Source organism: Lycorma delicatula, chromosome 8 (assembly GCF_047948215.1).
Source record: "Lycorma delicatula isolate Av1 chromosome 8, ASM4794821v1, whole genome shotgun sequence".
Taxonomy (NCBI): Eukaryota; Metazoa; Arthropoda; class Insecta; order Hemiptera; family Fulgoridae; genus Lycorma; species Lycorma delicatula.
In genome coordinates, this window is record NC_134462.1 from 82,147,650 (window position 1) to 82,166,089 (window position 18,440).

Here is an 18,440-nt window from a genome sequence, read left to right on the forward strand (position 1 = left end):
ATGTAATTTTAATTAGATTAGATTGACAATGTACGTATAAATTAATGAATTCAGATGGGAATTGTAAAAAGAAGCTTCGCTTTGCATACAATAGTTTATTTAAAATACTTTATTAACTTTATATTATTGACTTCTATACATTTTATTTGAATATATATAATTCTGGCGTAATTTGTTTCTTAGTATCCAGTCCATTTTATGTATTTTCTTATAAGTTATGGGCTTAGATCAATAAAACAAGTGAATAGCCAATTTGTAGTTAGAGGCGGTACTTCGTAGCGTTTGTTTTTTAAAGTTAAATTAAAAAAAAAAAAACTATTATTTTCAAGTTTAAAAATTAAATAAAAATAATTACATATAAAATCATTTTTTTTTTCTTTCTTATTGAACCTCTTTCTTCTATGAAGAAGTACATAAAATAATAATCCCACTAACAAATTTCTTCAGGAAAAAAAAATTTCATTCATGGGACACCTACTTAGAGCAGAAAAAACTAGAATTGCAAATCAAATAATTAACTTATACTGGGAAAGAACAACAAAACTGAAATGGATAAAGGAAATCCGAAAAGGTATGGAAGAGTTGAGAATCTCCAAAGAAGATCTAATCACAAAATCTGGAAAATACGACAAACTAATATGATAACATTTGAACCTAAAATCAAAAAGAAATCCAACGGGGTGTATTCAGACGAGGACAGACGCCTAAGATCAGAACGCCTAAAAAAAAGTTCGAAAAAAGAAAAGAAGCAAGAATAAAACAACTCATACGATTCGGAAATAAGAAAAACCGATTAGAAAATGGACTGGCCCAGAAATTGAACTAAAGTGATCCTACGAGGTCGTAAAAGCAACAAAAAAAAAAGAAAAAAATCATGTTTTTGTTCAAATAAGAAAATCCATTTATTATTAACAATGTAGGTTTATTTATAATGCATTGGTATCAACTCAGCCAAAAGTTTTGCCTATCGGAAACTTCAACCAATCTACGTGAAAAAAGTAACTGTTTCATGTTAACAATAGTACCGAGTTATAGAAAGTAAAATAATAAGAAAACACCAGTAGTCATAGAAAACACTTTATCCAGCATAATTAGTTAAGATATTACAGGGCAATTTTATTTTAGTACCGGGATTTAAAATCTTACCTTTGTCTTTGTTTTTTTTTTCAATTATATATCTGTAGATTCTATGACCGTACTAATAATATTTTAAAAAATATATTTTTTTTGTTTAAATATTGATTTTTACAAACTTTTGATTGTTTAACCGATTTTAATATGTTTATACAGGAAACCTTTTTTTTTAAGTGTTTCGTATTTATTTATTTTAAACACATTCCTACAATTTGAATTAAATTATTGTAAAATAATCATACTATTTCAGAGATACTTTTCATCATCTCACACAGACATACATGTATATATATATATATATTTTTTTTTTACAGCAAATTTGATTAATCCAGTGATTATGCATAGTTACCTGTGTATTTGATTAATCGTCTCCAGTGTTGGAGAATAACATATATAATTAGTATATTTAACGTAAGTTAGAAAAGGTAAGCGAGCGAAGCGAGTGTAAGTTATGTTTGGTTAGGTTATGTAATTAACATAATCTAACCAAAATTAAACTACGCTTGCTTCGCTCGCTAACTTCGATTAATTAACAGTAATATTTTGATTATTTAAATAATAAATTCAGTAATTACTGCTTATCGTCGAGTTGTTTAATAAGCTAATAGGGAGAATATGTAAAATGATCGGTATATTTAATAAATTGCTATATATTTATTAAATTCTTAAATATTAGAGGCGAATAATAAAATTCACCGGTGCGATGTTGCCAGGGAAGACGGGAGTTTTATCTGCAAGGTAGGGTCAGGTAGAAGACTTGCATCTCTGGGTGCGTGCTGACGGTGTGTTGCAGAACAACTCGGCAGAGACATTGTGGAGAAGGTCGAGTGCAAAACTGCGGCATTAACTGGGAAGGGTGGCAGGAGGACGCATGTTATTGTCAAGGACATAAGGATGTACTTACAACGAGGTATGAGTTCATGAAGAAGCTTCGTAAGGTCGTTGGGGAGTCGGTGTCCGTTGAAATTCTGCTGGGTGACTCGACATGCCTCAGATGATCTTTGCTTTTGGTGTTGGAGTGTGGGATTTAGGGTCAAGTTTTGTCTTGGTCCAGTACGAAGTAGTCATTGTTTTGCCTACGGTATGGCCGGCAACTTGAGGAGAGACTACCCACAGGAACCTTACTGTCTGTATGTAGACCGCACGGACATGTACCCGGAGGTCGAGGATGTAAGGTGGACCCACCTGCGCCAGCACCTGAATATATACACAGCTGCGCTGTGGTATCTGCAAGGGACAACCTCATCCGGGAGGGGTGGAAGGCTCCGGCGTCTCATCTTCGATGTCGGGTGGGCATACGCTTGCAGTGCCGTTGGGGGTAAAGTAAGACCGTTGTCACGGTGAGGGGAACCTTTTGGGATTCCCTCATTTGTGGCATGGCAAGTAAGGAAGACTATGTCCCGGCTGCCTGCACGGGGCATTGTGCTCTTCCGAGGTAGCTTGAGGTGATGGCACCCCCTTGGAGCTGAGCTTATGCTTGGTCGCGAATCCGGCTCCAAGGGGCGGGGAAATCGACGGAGAAAAAAAATTCAAATTTACTATAACACATATACATAATTGAACTCATGAACTGTTGGAAATTCATTTACAATACTTATACGTAAACGATAAAATATTTTTATATAAAGAACAAAACAACTCTTAACTGACATCTGTAAAGTGTTTAATATGAATTAATGTAAACTCATATAAATCTAAAAATGAATGATTAAAAACAGGTTTGTGAATATTATTTTTAAAGTAATAACAAATGTAGGCGTTTGTTGAAAAAAGAACCAAATAAGTTGGCTAAACAAGCCACTGAATCTCATGAACACTCTGTGCAATTGAATATTTTGCGGACGCTTAAAGAAACTCAAAACCTATCTAAAAAGAAAGTAATCAATAGCTGGAACGAAAAATGATAACAGATCAAACCTCAGAAACTCTATCGAACACAAAAAAGTCCTTAAGAAAATTCTGCATGTTTATTTCCCAGGTAGGAACAAGCTCTCATAACTCGACTGAGAATAGAACACGCTAACTTCAGCCACGTACATCTCTTATTGAAAAACGAGCGAAATATACGTGAATACTGCCAAGATTATCTCTCAGTAAAACACATTATTACCGTTTGTCCACACAACCAAACGGAAAGAATAAAACACAAGATACTTCAAGATCTAGAAAAGTGCTTACATAATGTGAAAAATTGTGAGAAAACTTTTAATTATCTGAAGGACTTGAATTTTCAGCATTATATAAGTGCGAATTATAAGTAACAAATTCTTATTAGACATGTGTCTTCTAAATCTTGTTAAACCCTTGAATTGTACTTACTGCTACTAGCAAAATTCTGTAATTCAATATTATATACATGTGATTCACGTAGGTGTTGCTAATGATCAGTAAGATTGATGCGACATTAAATAAATAAAAAAAATTATATTTTTATGTAAAAGATTTATTAATAGGATTACAATTGTTAATTTACATTTGGAGGACATTGTGATGATATTTCATCCCAGTGATATCTCTAAAATCCATTTCTACAATCAATTAATTTAATGAATTAACGATAGAAGGGAAAGTATAATAGCTTACGACATGTTATGTACCGTAAAAAAATACACAAAAATATTGTAAATATTACGATAATAATAGGAAGTTTTAACAAACGTGATAGTAATACATGATGACAGGTGGTGCAAAACGGAGAGAAGTGGAAGAATTGAATTCGAAAAACAGGTGGGTGGGGATGACTTACTGTTATTACTTTAAAAGACCACATTATAGAGATGAAGATGCAAGATATTAACGGGAAACAGATGTTCAAGTAATACTAAATGTTAAAACAATTATTGAATAAAATTTTATTATAATTTAACACAATTAAAGCCGTTAAAATTCTGTTTAAAGATAAATAATACATTTTTAAATAAATATTATTTAACTTGTCTAAACCAAAAATAAAGCTACATTATATTTTGAAGGTAGACATGATAACAATTTTTTTTTCTTTCCTGTTTAGCCTCCGGGAATCACCGTCAGGTATTACTTCAGAAGATGAATGAGGAGGATATGTATGAGTGTAAGTGAGGTGTAGTCTTCTAGAGTCACAGGTCGGCCATTTCTGAGATGTGTGGTTAATTGAAACCGAACCACACTATTGAAAAATTGATCACTGTTTAAAGAAACAATTCGAAGATATTTTTTTAAAAACTATTTGTACGAATCGGATAAAATTTTAATTTGTTGGTTGGTATATATGACAAACATTTTACACAAACTGTTGCTTTCAAGCAATTTTTATAAAAGCAAAACCGCTATTTTTGGTTTAAAAATTGATTTATTGGTTCCTGTGATGCCGCCTTCGTGGTGCGAGTGGGACCGTCTCGACCTTTCATCCGGAGGTCCTGGGTTCGAATCCCGGTCAGGCATGGCGTTTTCACACGCTATTGTCATTCATCTCATCCTCTGAAACAATACTTAACGGTAGTTCCGGAGGTTAAAAAAAAAAGTTTTAGTTCATTTTTTCAATTTTTCTCCGGCTAAATAGTGCAGCTTTCTTGATTCGGGTCACATTACTTCCTTTGTTCATATAGTGAGTGTACATGAACCTTGTTACATCTAGAGATTATCAGGCAAGAACGCGTTATTAATTAGAATTGAACAAAAATAGATAATCGTGAAAATTATCGAAAATCGATAGCATTAGTATTACAAATGGGGATCGGTTTGGTCTTTAAGTACAACCTTTTTGTATGGGTTTCCGCCGATCTAACATTTTTCACATACTATCAATTTTTTTTTCTCTGTTCCCCTGGACCGGCTCAGGGTCCCATTAGAGTCCTTGCGACTCTAATGACGCTTCCCGCCTACCGGAAGTACGTCCGGCATGGCAGGTCGACTGACCGGTTCCGGATCTTCCTCATTATCATCTTGAGTTTGCCTCTAACCGCTAAGGCCCAGCTATGCCGTTCCCTGGAATCGCCCCAGCAGCCGAGTCTCGGTCGTTATGGTTTAATTTATCATATTATTTTTTTACATATTATCAACTGCCTTTTAAATAATGCTTGTAATTATAATTAAGAATAGATCGAGAAGCATGGCTTATCTTGATAAACACTTAAGCCGTTTAGCTAATTCTGATATCACCGGAAGTAAAGGAAATCCTTCGAATTTCAGATGAAGAGTCAATTTCTCGCATTTTCATTGTGGAGCATCCTACAGTGTCAGACCTTAATCTACAAATTTGATAAAAAAATCAAGAATAGAGGATTAGTAAAAATGACGAAATATCCTCAGAGGAATCGCAGAATGAGATAAACAATCCTATCAAGAGGAAAACTCAAACCTCCTAAAGGTAGCGAACAGTCATCCCGTCCACAACTTCTTAAGGTGAATTTTTACTTCTCGATCTTTTGGTTGCGGCAAGAGGCTATTATGCGTTTATCAGCTATTATATCTAGGGAAGAAAAGCAAAGGATTGCTTCGAAGCAACCAAGAAGTGGTATAGGGTTCCTAAAAGAGTATTTCAATCCAGAAATAGGTGTGGCATGTAGAAGAAAACAACTGAGTTATAATTAATTGTTAAGCCAAAATCCTACTTCAGAGTTCTTGATCGATTATTTTAACCAGTTTTACCAGCTTTCTGCCAAATCTGGGTGTGGTGTGAATAAGCAGATGCAATTTTTGCTACCGGTTTACCAGCTGCAAATGTTAAGTGTAAATCTACCGGTAAACATGTAATCCTGAAACAGACTCAGGTCGACCACTCCTAAAACTTGTGGTTAATTGAAATCCAATCAACAAAGAACACCGATATTTACAATTTAATATTCAGAACCATATAAAAAGCAACTGTCCATCCATATAAAAAGGACTCGAATCTTAAAACTTTCGACTTCGAAAATCAGCTGATTTTGCGATGACGAATATAGCCACTAGACTAACCCGATTACATTTAATAACTAAATTATCCAGTCTATTATTTTGTGCCTGATTTCACTTCCTTGTTTAGTTGAATTAAGAATAACTTTTATTATTTTTAGTAAATGACTTCTATTTTTTTCACAATGATAGAATTGATAATTGCATAATGCTTAGGATCAAATTTAACAATTTCAGCTGCTTTATAACCGATTTGAACAAATGAGATGTCATTTTGTTAATAATCAAAGGATTAACATTTTATTTAAAAAAACACAATTCCATAAAACTAATATTTATGGATATATTAATGATTAAAATAATTAAATAGCAACAGTTTTGGAATTTTCAAAGATAAAATTTTTAATTTATACATTTCGTAAATGTTGGGTATATGTTGACAAAGGAAAAATGAAGCGAGTAGGGGGATTTGTCCGTAAGGTTTTTTTTGTTTATTTTGATGTTCTAAGTTAGTCCCTTAAGTTTGGCCGTCTCCATGATCAATTTATATATATAATAGGTGTTCCAGATCACTTGGACTATTTTCATTTTGAAAATGGATAAATTTATTAAAATATTTTTATTTTTGTAATTCCATGATCATATTCTATTACCCACCATTAATTAATAGTCATATATAAAAGGATAAACTTATATTAAATTTATAAATTGTTATTTATAAAAGCTTTTAAGGTACATGATTAGCCCTATGAATGAATTTCAAATAGATTTATTTTTATACCCACTAATTTATAAGAAAGGAATGTTATATTGTAATATCTCACAATACATTTATTTATTTTTTAATTTTGTTCTAAAAATTCAGTAAAACCAGTAAACTGTAGTCAAAGCATCATCAATATTACAGCATATATATATATAAAATTCTCTTTTATGTTTCATATAAAAAAAGAAAAAACTTATGGTATTATGTTACTACTACAGGTCATAGTTATATAGACACTGAAAGAAGTATAAGTACCACTCACCTTTTATAACATCCTAGAATTTTTTGTGGTCGTTGTTTTTTATATGAGAGGGTGAGTATAAAAATAGAGAGGAGTGAGTGAGAGAGAGAGTGATAGGTAGATAGAGAAAGTAGAAAAAGAGAAAGTGAATGGTTATGCGTAGATAGTGTGAGGGTTGAGGGAAAATAGCATTGTTAAGAAGGGTTGAAGTACTTGTGAAATAGAAAGAGGGTGGTGAGATTGCGACCCCGAATTTTCGTAGCGGTGTAATATCGATTGTAGGCTTACGCGCGTGTAAAAGACTCGCTCTCTAAACCTAGTCTAATATAAAAGTTACTGGAAAATGTATTTTCTCTTATCAAATTTAGATAAAATAATTATTTTTAACTGCTATCTTATTATAGGCTTACACAAATTGTTAAACTGTCTACAATCAATTTAATCTCAAAAACTTTGTTGCTGTTGTATTTGTATGAATTAAAAACAAACCATTCTTCTGAAATTTTATTAGGAACAATGATATAAAGCGACTTATAAAAATCAATAAAAATGTAACTTTCGAAAATGCAAATTTAAAATAAAAATATTATCTATTGTGACAAAGCCTCCCAGAGGAACTTTACTGAGATACAATCAATTTGCTTGCATGCACGCGAGTGTATCCAATTCAGTAGCAATTGATTTTATATATATATATATATAATTTTTTTTGTTAAAAAGAGATTAAGTCAATATGAAGAAGTATTTTCAACTGATATTTCTAAATTAGTAGGCGAATAATAGGTTAATATAAATGATGTTTATTAATATTCCCATACATATTAAATCGGTAAAAGTGAAAGATAATAATTTAGATTTTATTATATTATATAATTCATTAAATTTAATATAAAACACTTTATCGGACTTATTGGTTGAACTTCTTTAATAATCTAAACAAAAAAACTACTAATTATAAATATTTTATTAAATCTCTTTACTTCATGAAAATCATTTATATTAGAAAAAAAAAACAGACGAAAGTCTTACAAGGAGATTACAGAAAGATGAAGTAAAGTCCTTTTTTTGAGGCAAAAATAAAAAAAAATAAAATTTAAGGAAATTCACTTTAATACCATATATTACTAGTTCATTACTTTTAAATATATAAAATTTTCTAATTAGAAATGAAATGAATGGCATGAGTACAAAGACCTATTGACGTAATTTTTTAATAATATTATTAAAAGTGGCTGACCTCCTTGGCAGATCGGTAGTGTCTCAACCTTATAACTGAACTTCCCGAGATTGAATCTCGATTAGTTTTGGTATTTTTCACTAAAAGAGTTTTATAAAATATTTCTACGCACAAATTTTAAGTTTATGTGATAAATTAATCATACAATACAGACTTCATTTGGTATAAATACGTAAATAATGAAATTATACAAATAAAATTAATTTTTCCTTAAAAAAAGAATAACAAAGAAATAATTTTGGAAAAAAAATTACGTACAAATATTATAAGAAAACTTTTGAAAGTTTGAACCTCAAAATTTTGTAAAATCCGTTATCTGTGTCATTTTACGAAGCTTTGAATTCTATCTATCTCTTTCACTTTCAAATAAGTCTGTTTTTCAACAAAAGATGACGTAGAAATAAATCTATTTCTCGTTTCTAACTTCTAATAACTTTTATTTTGCTTAACATAATTAGCTCCACAATTTTGGAAAAAGAAAACTAGTTTATTTATTTTTTGTCATGTTATATAAAAATTTTTGCTTACGCTTTATTGAGTATTCATACTTATAAAAATTCCAGATACTCAGTTTTAAAATTAATGGATGAAGGAAAAAATAAATAAAAAACTCATATTATATTGTAACAGACCAGTAAAACGGACCAGGGTACCCGACTTCTTCCAATTAAGAAAAAAAAAAGAATCTAGAAGGAACGAAAAGGGATTCTTTTCATAGCGTAACAGGTCCGTTTAACAATCTGTTCTTTGTAATACAAATAATTGCACCTCAAAAACTGTTGTTTGACCAGAAGGGTTCCCGGACCGAAATAAGAATTTATAGAAAAGCGAAAGGCGCGGACGATGAAAATGATACGCTTCAACAATTCAACAAAGGGATCAGGCGGGTACAGGTTCTGTAGGCCAGGGAATATAAATACTGTCAGAGACCGGCGGAGATAGTCATTAGTTCTACGAATCCGTGTTCGGCGCAGTCGTAATAACAAGCGATAACACAGTTTTACAAGACAGAGTTCGTTGCGGCTGCGGTGACTGTGTGGTAATAACGAGTGAAGAGTACGTCACGAGTATTCCAACTTATGACAATGGGTGTTTGCAGGAAGTCGTTCAGTGAGTTATTGGTCCTCCGTTAAAGCCACTACTGGCTAGGAACGGAGGGGTTGGTGTAGCGACCGGACACGCTACGAGGCGGGATCTTCTCCCCTCGGGAGGGAATCGAGATGTGAGTTATTGGTATATAGCAGTGTAAGTAACCTACCAGGTTGATCTAGTGGTGAACGCGTCTTCGCAAATCAGCTGATTTCGAAGTCGAGATAGTTCCAGTGTTCAAATCCTAGTAAAGCCAGTTACATTTATACGGATCTGATTAATAATAGATCGCGGTTACCGGTGTTCTTTGGTGGTTGGGTTTCAATTAACCACACATCACAGAAATGGTCGACCTGAGACTGTGTAAGACTACATTTTACGTACACTCATACGTCATCCTCATTCATCCTCAAGTAATACCTGACGGTGATTCCCGGAAGCTAAACAAGAAAAAAAGACAGCAGTGTAAGAGTGAAAGTATTCTACTTATTCATAAAGTGTGGGGTAGTTCTAGCAGTAAAAGTAGTAATATTTGCAGAAAGTGAATTGCATGAACGTGAGATTGTTCTATTGTTATCTTGTTAAAGCAATATTAGTTTCTACCAGCTATTTCAACTTTTTTAGTAAATTGGACTATATTCTGAGTTTTGTGATTTAACTGCCATTAAACAAATCTTGTCGTTTTTATTTGAATTACTATTTTGTATGTTATACATATGTATTTTCATCATTATTACTATTATTTTAATTATTTATTATCTCTAGAGTAATAAATTGTATTTATAAGAAATTTTTATGTTTGGTAGTCTCTCAATATCCTTGTAGAACCGCAAACACGCAACAATATTAAACATTTAGTTCTATTTTTATTTTTTTATTTTGTTTACAATTTATAAATAAAAAATATATTAAAGCAGATTTTTTTATTATCTTTGTTACAGCTGCTGGTGGCGGGACAACCGACGGGAACAGTGTCACCGCCCCCAGGTGCAGGGGCAAGTACAGCCAGTAGTGGCGTTTCAACAGGCGCCGTATCCCCGAGCGGTTCAGCGTCTGGAACTGGTTCCTGCTGTGAAAATGGACGTCCCATTATGACCGATCCTGTATCCGGTCAGACCGTCTGCTCTTGTCAGTACGATTCTGCCCGTCTCGCGCTATCTTCGTATCCTAGGTTATCAACCGGGTACGGCACACCTTATCCATCCACCGATCAGAATCCCTACCCCAGTATAGACAGCTCAGCCTTTTATTCACCACTCGTAAGTAAACAATTTATTTTTTTTTAAAATAATACATATATGTTCGAGTATGTAATTCTATGCTGACAGAAAAATATACTGAGCAGCGGAAATATATTTTCTGTTCGTTATAGAATCTTTTTAACTTATTAAATTTTAACATTCATTTTAAGATTTTCCGTTTAAATCAAAAAATATATATCATATTTCAAGATAAATAATTATTACAGTGAACGCCGATATCTGAATTGACCTTTGCAAGATCGAATCCGGATATTCAGCAATCCGGATAATTGAAAAATTAAAAAAGGTTTATCATACGTTATGGACATATCATTCTAATGTTTAATGGGTCATACTTAAAGAAAAGAGGAAAATATAAGAAAAAGAACATAAATGTATTTCAATAAAATTAAAAAGATACGAGAACATGCATAGAAGTAAAAAATTCCTTTCGGCACGCTGGAAGGCGGAGGTAGATTTCACCGGTGCTAAGAAGGATGAAAAAGATTTCCACCTTAAAATTAAGAAAAATTTCAAATTTACTAAATACGGCTATGGTTGCTTGTGAAAAAAGTTTCACGTGTTTAACTTACGACAAACCCCACTTCTTACAATTCCAGAAACATTTTGATCATCCCTTGCCGTAACGGTTGATCATAAGGTCGTGTAAAAGAGCATCGTAACGTGAAAAAAGGCATTTCCAGACTTATGATTATATAAACGCTTATTATTATTTTCACCAGTAAAACACGTCCTGAAAGATTCTCCGTTTCTTCGTGGGACATCCTGTTTATATATCTTATGCTGTAGTATTGAAATGATTAATATCATTAATCATTACAAATATGTAGCTAGTTGATACAGCATAAGATAATTTTAAAAATGCTCACACAGTTATATTAGGAGAAAATGCAAAATTATAAATAATGATATTTACAGCAGAAAAAAATGAAAGGAATCAGGAAATTTCTATAACCTTTCATTTTTACGAAGTTCTGATAACTAAACCTTCGGTCGCATTCTATGGAAATAATTAAAATGGTCATTATTTCTAATAAGACTATAAATTTATGACGAAATAACAATCGTAAGTATGCGGAATACAGTATCAATAAAGTAAGAAACTTATTAATGAAATTAAATGATGGGAATTTAAAACAAAATATCCTATTTATTAATTTATACCATTACAATACGAAAATCTAAATGAATGTAAGAGATATTTATGTTATTCAACAGAGAAAGCACAGATAAAATCTATTTAACATACTATTCTAATCATCTTAATTAAAACCAATAAATTATTTAAAAAAATATTACATAAAATAATTTTCATTGACTACCTCAAAATCAAACCACGAAATTATTGTAGTCTTTTAAATTAATAGAAAGAAAATTCAAACTTTTTCTACAACAATGTCACGTAAATTAATAGTACTTAGATGGAATTTTCTGGACTATGTTTAAAGAAGCAGTGCTATAAAAACAAAAATTATGAAATTTATAATAATTTGATGAAAAAATTTCAAAGAGAAACGTGGAAAATTTCTTTCCAGAATATGAGTGTGGACCATTGACCGCAGTTTGATTTCAAATATACCGTATAGTGTACTTCAACATTAAATACCAAAAACCATCGTTAAATACATATCATGGATGTATTATTATGTAACGATTATACTCTAGCAAAAGCCCGAAAAACGGCGTAGCTATTCCCAAGAATAACAAGCATCCAATACCAAGATTATTAAGAAGAATAAGGAAAGGAGTGGTTTCCCATTATCCTCTTCACTGAATCAAATATATTGTTGGATATCAGCATACCAGACTCAATGATATGTAGGTGATATTCAGCCTTACAAGTAACACCTTCATATTTTTTCAAACAGGTTATATAATAAACATCATTATTTATAAAGAAAATAAGAAATCTGATCAGTGCAATTTATAAATTAAGATTCTTTATTTATGTCATTGTTATAAGAAATACTGTGTCAGTTAAATGTAAATAAAACTAATGTATCGCTTTTTGAAAGATTTTATATATTAAAAAGAGTTCATTTTATAAATTATTTACATCCAGTAGAATGAAAATATTTAAATTTTAAACACCGAAAAATAAAAAAAATGGAAATTCATGATTTATAAAACCTCGAAGCCTAACACTTTTATTGATCGCTATATATTATTTTTATAGCTATGTCGCTGCAGAAACAGTAGAACTGTGCCGGAAAAATAAAAATTATTTCCCAATTGCAAAAAAAAAAACAAAACCAATCAAGATAACTTAAAAAATTATACGATTTTTTATATAATTATCAAATATTTATACCAGAAAAAAAAATTTAAAACACTTAGTTCGCTGGTAAAGGTACACATACATTTGAAAGATAATGATATACGGAAAAAATGAAAGTTGGCAAAATATGAAAACAAAGCTGCCAATTTAACAAATATTTACGATTAAACTGCACGTAAAATTGTTAACATTTATAACGTATTTAATATAAGTAAACGTAATATTACATTACACGATAATTTTCCTGTACAACTTATATAACACTTAAAATTAATCGATAAATCAAGTAATGTAATCTACCGATTAATCGATTAATATAAAATAATCGGTAATATTGTTGTTTAATTATAATATATACGCATTGGGCTATAAATTTTTACTATAGTTATAATTACCTAATAATATCCGGGAATATAAATTAAAATCTTTAAGTACATTTGGGTTTATGCAGTACATAGCATTAAAATTGTTTATAGTAATATAAATAAATTTACATAAGAAAACCCTTAAATTTGTAATTATGTTTGAATTCAAACATTTTTTCTTGTAAAGATACAAGAATATAAAAAAGTCAATACAATTTTTTTTTTTGCAGTAAAAAGCATTGAGCTATGGTTTAGTTATTTATAAAACTGTATTTTAAAATCAGTAACAATATTTATATAAAGTTTTCATATTAATAATAATAATTTTATTTCCAATTAAATCAAATATTATAAACTCTAATTATTATTCTATCTTACAATCAGATTAATTTAGATTAATTAATAATACAGTTCAGACAACATTCCGAAGTTATTGGATATTAGCTACTTCTAGAGACAAGCCTGTTTCAAAGATTACCAGTAATATAATTTATTAATATAATAAAAGCAAAAAAAGAAAAAAACACACATCAATTTAACATTAAATTGAGGGAACAATGAATAATGAAGTAAAATTAAAAATGAATTGACAAGTGGTATTCACCGTAAACATCGTATATACCACTAAAGAAACATAGAATTTCATTCAGTTGACGTATCGACGCTTATTACTGTAATCAAATTCAAAAAATCAACCATTCAAATACAGAAAACAAATAATATCATATCACGATCGATATTATCATATCGGTTGTGTATTATATATATTGAACAGCATGGAATACCAGAGCGATTAACATATATTCGTTAAATAACTCAAGAAATCCTGCAGTAAAGGCACAAACTAAAACTAAATTGAAAAAACAAAAAAGAACATTTTCTTCTTCTAGTAAGATATATTTTATATAAAAGAATAATTTATTTTATGTCATTGCGTGTGGCTGAGTATATTTATTTTTGTTATTAAAATATATATTAAATAAATAAAAACTCATTTTCAGAGTTTCACGCTTTCACTAATTCACATTGTTATAAATTATTTATTTATAAATTTTGTTTTTTCATTCAAGAGGATTTTACTTATTTGAAATTTTACACTGAAGGTCACGTTGAAATTCATAGTTATAAAAATAAAAACAAATTCTACTTGTAAAAGTAATTATATTGTAAGTTTCTTGTGCGTTAAAACTAATTTTATTAATTAATTCATATAAAAATAAATACTTTTTTATTCATTTTACTTTTCTTTTATAAACCATCAACTACAAAGAATTACACGTTTGTTTTTTCATTTAAGCTGTAAATTGTTTTGTAAATCAGAAGCCGATTGAGGGCGTTTACTGCGGTTTATAAACGCAATGAAACTTCTAACGGGTATAATAAAAGCTTAAAAATGTGAAGTGTTACCCTTTTTTATTCTACAATTTTGAGGAGGAGAGAACAAAGATATAAAAATGGATACCTATCAAAAATAGTGACAACATAGTTCTAGGACTTTCTCATCACGCGGCTAAAGCCGGGTCCCGAGAAAGTCCTACCAGTATGGATTATTTCTGATGCACGACTTACACACACAACTTAATTAAAAATATTTATCATTTTATTTAAATATAATACTTTTTCGTTTATTTAATTCAATGATTCTAACTAAAGCACACGCGCATACCGTATTTAACTGGCGCGGGTGTGGCGGTACTAGCGGCAACGGTCGGCACTAATTGTACTAATGTAGTTTCACAACTTACATAGACAAATTTTACTTATACGGTCGGTAGACTGTACAGCGAGGCTTAAAGTACTAGTTACCGTATCAACCGGGCGTTCGAGTTAGAAATTCACCCACACCGAGTTACTTTTTTATACTTAAAATACTATTCGTTTATTTAATTCTACCGTCCACCTGCGATGTCACAGCATAGGAGACGATTATAACAGCATTTTTTGGGGTTGGGATGCGATTTAAAAAAAAAAAAAAATTGTATATATTGTTATTTTTTAATCGTTGACAAATGTGTTTAAGAAAAATATGACCTTAGGCATAATACTGAGGGTAACCTTGCCCTACAGCCTCACCCCCTTGTAACCCTTAAAATTTTTTTATTTTAACCTTTTTAGTTGAAAATGTAATGTCATCAACGCCACATATATAGAAGTAATCAGACCGAGTTTGGTCAAAATCAGTCCAGTAGTTCTGGAGATGTAAGGTGATTTAGAGGCCAATACCAAAGACACACACGCGCGCACGCGCGCGTACACACGAACATTAACATCCGTAAAATTTCCATTCGGTTTTTTTGGATTTCTTAGGTGTCAAAACGTCAAGATCCGGTGAAAACCACATATGCCCAAATTGGACTGATTACAATACTTTCTTTGGTATAGTGCTATCTAGACGGGAAATTAAACTCAGCTGTTATTGATAATAGATATCAAAGTGTGGAAAAAAAGAAAAAAGTAGTTATTTAAAACTAAAAAAAAATTTTTCAATTCATCATTAAATAGCAGCTCATCTGTTCTAGTGATTAATTTGTCGTCGCAAATCAGTTGTTTAACAAGTGATTTTCGAAGTTGAAGGGACCGTTATTCAAATCTTAGTAAAATGTTAATTGATTTGATTACTAGACAGTGGATACTATTTACCTTGGGTGTTGAGGTTCAATTAACCACACGTCTTCGGATTGGTCGTCCAGAGACTGTAAAAGACTACACCTCATTTATATGTCATAAATATCATTCTCATCTCACTGTGCCGTGGGGATTTGCTTAGTGCTCACTAGTTGAACAGAACGCAACGTATACAGTAGCAAAATAATAAATAATCTTTAAATACCTATTTTCTAAAGTTTACGCTAAATTAAAATAAAATTAATTTTTCCAAGCAATCGTTAATTTGAAATCGAAATTAAATAATCAAAATTTAAAGAAGCATTGATTAAAACCAAACGAGTCTCTTAAATCCGGTTTTACCTTGTTTTTCGATTTTATTTTAAAAATTCAGGAACCTATACCAGGTGATCTTCTAGAACAGGCGTTGGCAACCCGGCGCCCGCAGTTGCCATGGCGCTCTCGATAAGATTTTTACACGCCCTCACTATATTACAATCTACTTAACCAATACCCGTATCGGCGTAAGAGACAATATAATTGCGCTAGCTCAGTGTCAGAAAATAGCAATCTAGGTCATACACTGACACACTTGCTCTTAGCACGTAGGAATTTTCTCGCTTCTGATAAATTTGGTAGTATGTTACCGTATTTTGAGTGTTGTTATTATTGACTATATTTTATTATTTACATATTATTAATAACCATATCACGCAAGATAGTCGTGCTTTTCACTATCAAATATGTGTTGTACTGGTTAAACGGATTTTATAAATAACCCATCATAAATAATGGCAAAAGAAAAATAATTTATTGTTTTAATGCTAACTGGGAAGAACAATTTTATTTTATTGACTTTAAAGGGAAATGTATCTGTTTATTGTGTAATAATAGTGTTGCGCCCCCAGTAACTTTTCATGCGTCTCCAATAACTTTTAAATTTACTTTGCGCCCTTATTGACAAAAAGGTTACGGACTTCAAAAAGACCGGTAAAAGGAATATAGTGTCTTCATACTATTTGGATAGTAGTGTAATAATCATTTATGAATAACAAAGAAAATGAAAATCAATAACAAATTTACAATTAATGATAAAATATGTTAACCTTTGCCGCAATTGTTATTACAATAATTTTAATATTTACATAAATAGTGGCGTAAAACTGAGAAGGCGTTCTAATATATCTACTAATATAGTTTTGAACTAATTATACCACAAAAAAATCAAGTACACTATAAATAAAAATAACTACCTTATTTTTAATAGTGGTTTTATATTCCTCACGGCAAAATAACAAAACAAAATATTAAAAATTAAGTTATGTACCGTATAGTATTTATATGAATATAGGCAATATAATATAGTCTAATATATGTAAGCCTGTAATAATATATCTGAATATTAATTAAAAGCTTTCTTTAAATACGACCTTGTCTTTTTATAACAAACACAAAGAAAGGGCCGTATAGTTCAGATCAAGTTCAAGCAAACGTATTTTTTTATCATGTTAAATGTACCTAGTGGGCGTATATTCAACTTTAATTGGGTAGTTCTTGAATTCGATTGGATATTATGTTATTTTATGTTAAAGGTGGTTGGGCGTGTTGATAATCACATATCACTTCCTTATTTTGTAACGTCCACTAAGAAAACGAGAAGCATATATATATTTTTTTTTTATATTGTCTGTTTTAAATTTACATCTTCGGATTTTATATTGTTTGATACAGGGAATTAGATTGTTTATCCAATCAACCTTAATATTTGCAATATAAAATTGATTTTTATGACGTTAAAATCTCATTTATTACTATTGCATTACTATATTTTAATAATACTATTAAATATATGAGATAATATTAAATATTACATAATTTTTCTATTACATTTATTTCGATTCATTTACGTAATTTTCAAAAAGACAATGAAGAAATGTTTTATTGTCATTTAGATACTTTTCTATATAAAATGATTTATAAAATTATATTTAATATATTATAATGTATTTATTTATTTTTCTTTTGCGTTCTTATATTGCATAAAATTAAAATTAAAAAAAAAATAATTCATATTTGAAAATTTTAACTTTTTATCTTGTTCTCCCCCTTTCAAAAGAAAACCTAATCAACCGGATAACTGGTTAAAATGCAGTCAACTATCAATTGTAACGGTTGTTTGTTTCATATATTATTGAGAAGAACAGTTGAATAGTTTGTCGTGGTGTCACCAGAGCACGTTTATCGTGATCATATCAGTCGTGGGATTTTGTAATTTACCGTGAGACTGTTAAATCAACATGTGTCAAAGAAAAAAAAAAAACGGCAGTAAACTGAAATAATTGTATATGAATTTTATGTTTTAGACTAGTAAGAATATTACCTTGAGGAGATTTGAAATTTCCGATTTAAGTTTTGTTAAAATATTATTATAAATATTTTTTTATAAATATGGTTATAAATATTTTGGTTATAAATATTTTTTCGAAAAGGAAAAATTATTCTTGGTAAGCTTATTGAATGACATTACTTTGATTTCCATTTTTCTTTCCCGACTGGTATAACCGTGGGAATATATTAGTTAAAATTTTACCC

General features: G+C 30.5%; 1 protein-coding gene across 2 annotated transcripts in view; it reads left to right on the top strand.

Annotated features, from left to right (window-relative positions):
* LOC142329258 (homeobox protein araucan-like) overlaps positions 1-18,440 on the top strand; it is a 496,188-nt gene that overhangs the window by 258,560 nt on the left and 219,188 nt on the right. For both annotated transcript variants that reach the window (XM_075373678.1, XM_075373679.1), the window contains one exon: positions 10,281-10,598. In XM_075373678.1, the coding sequence (XP_075229793.1) occupies positions 10,281-10,598 (318 nt within the window). The remainder of the gene's footprint in view (positions 1-10,280; positions 10,599-18,440) is intronic.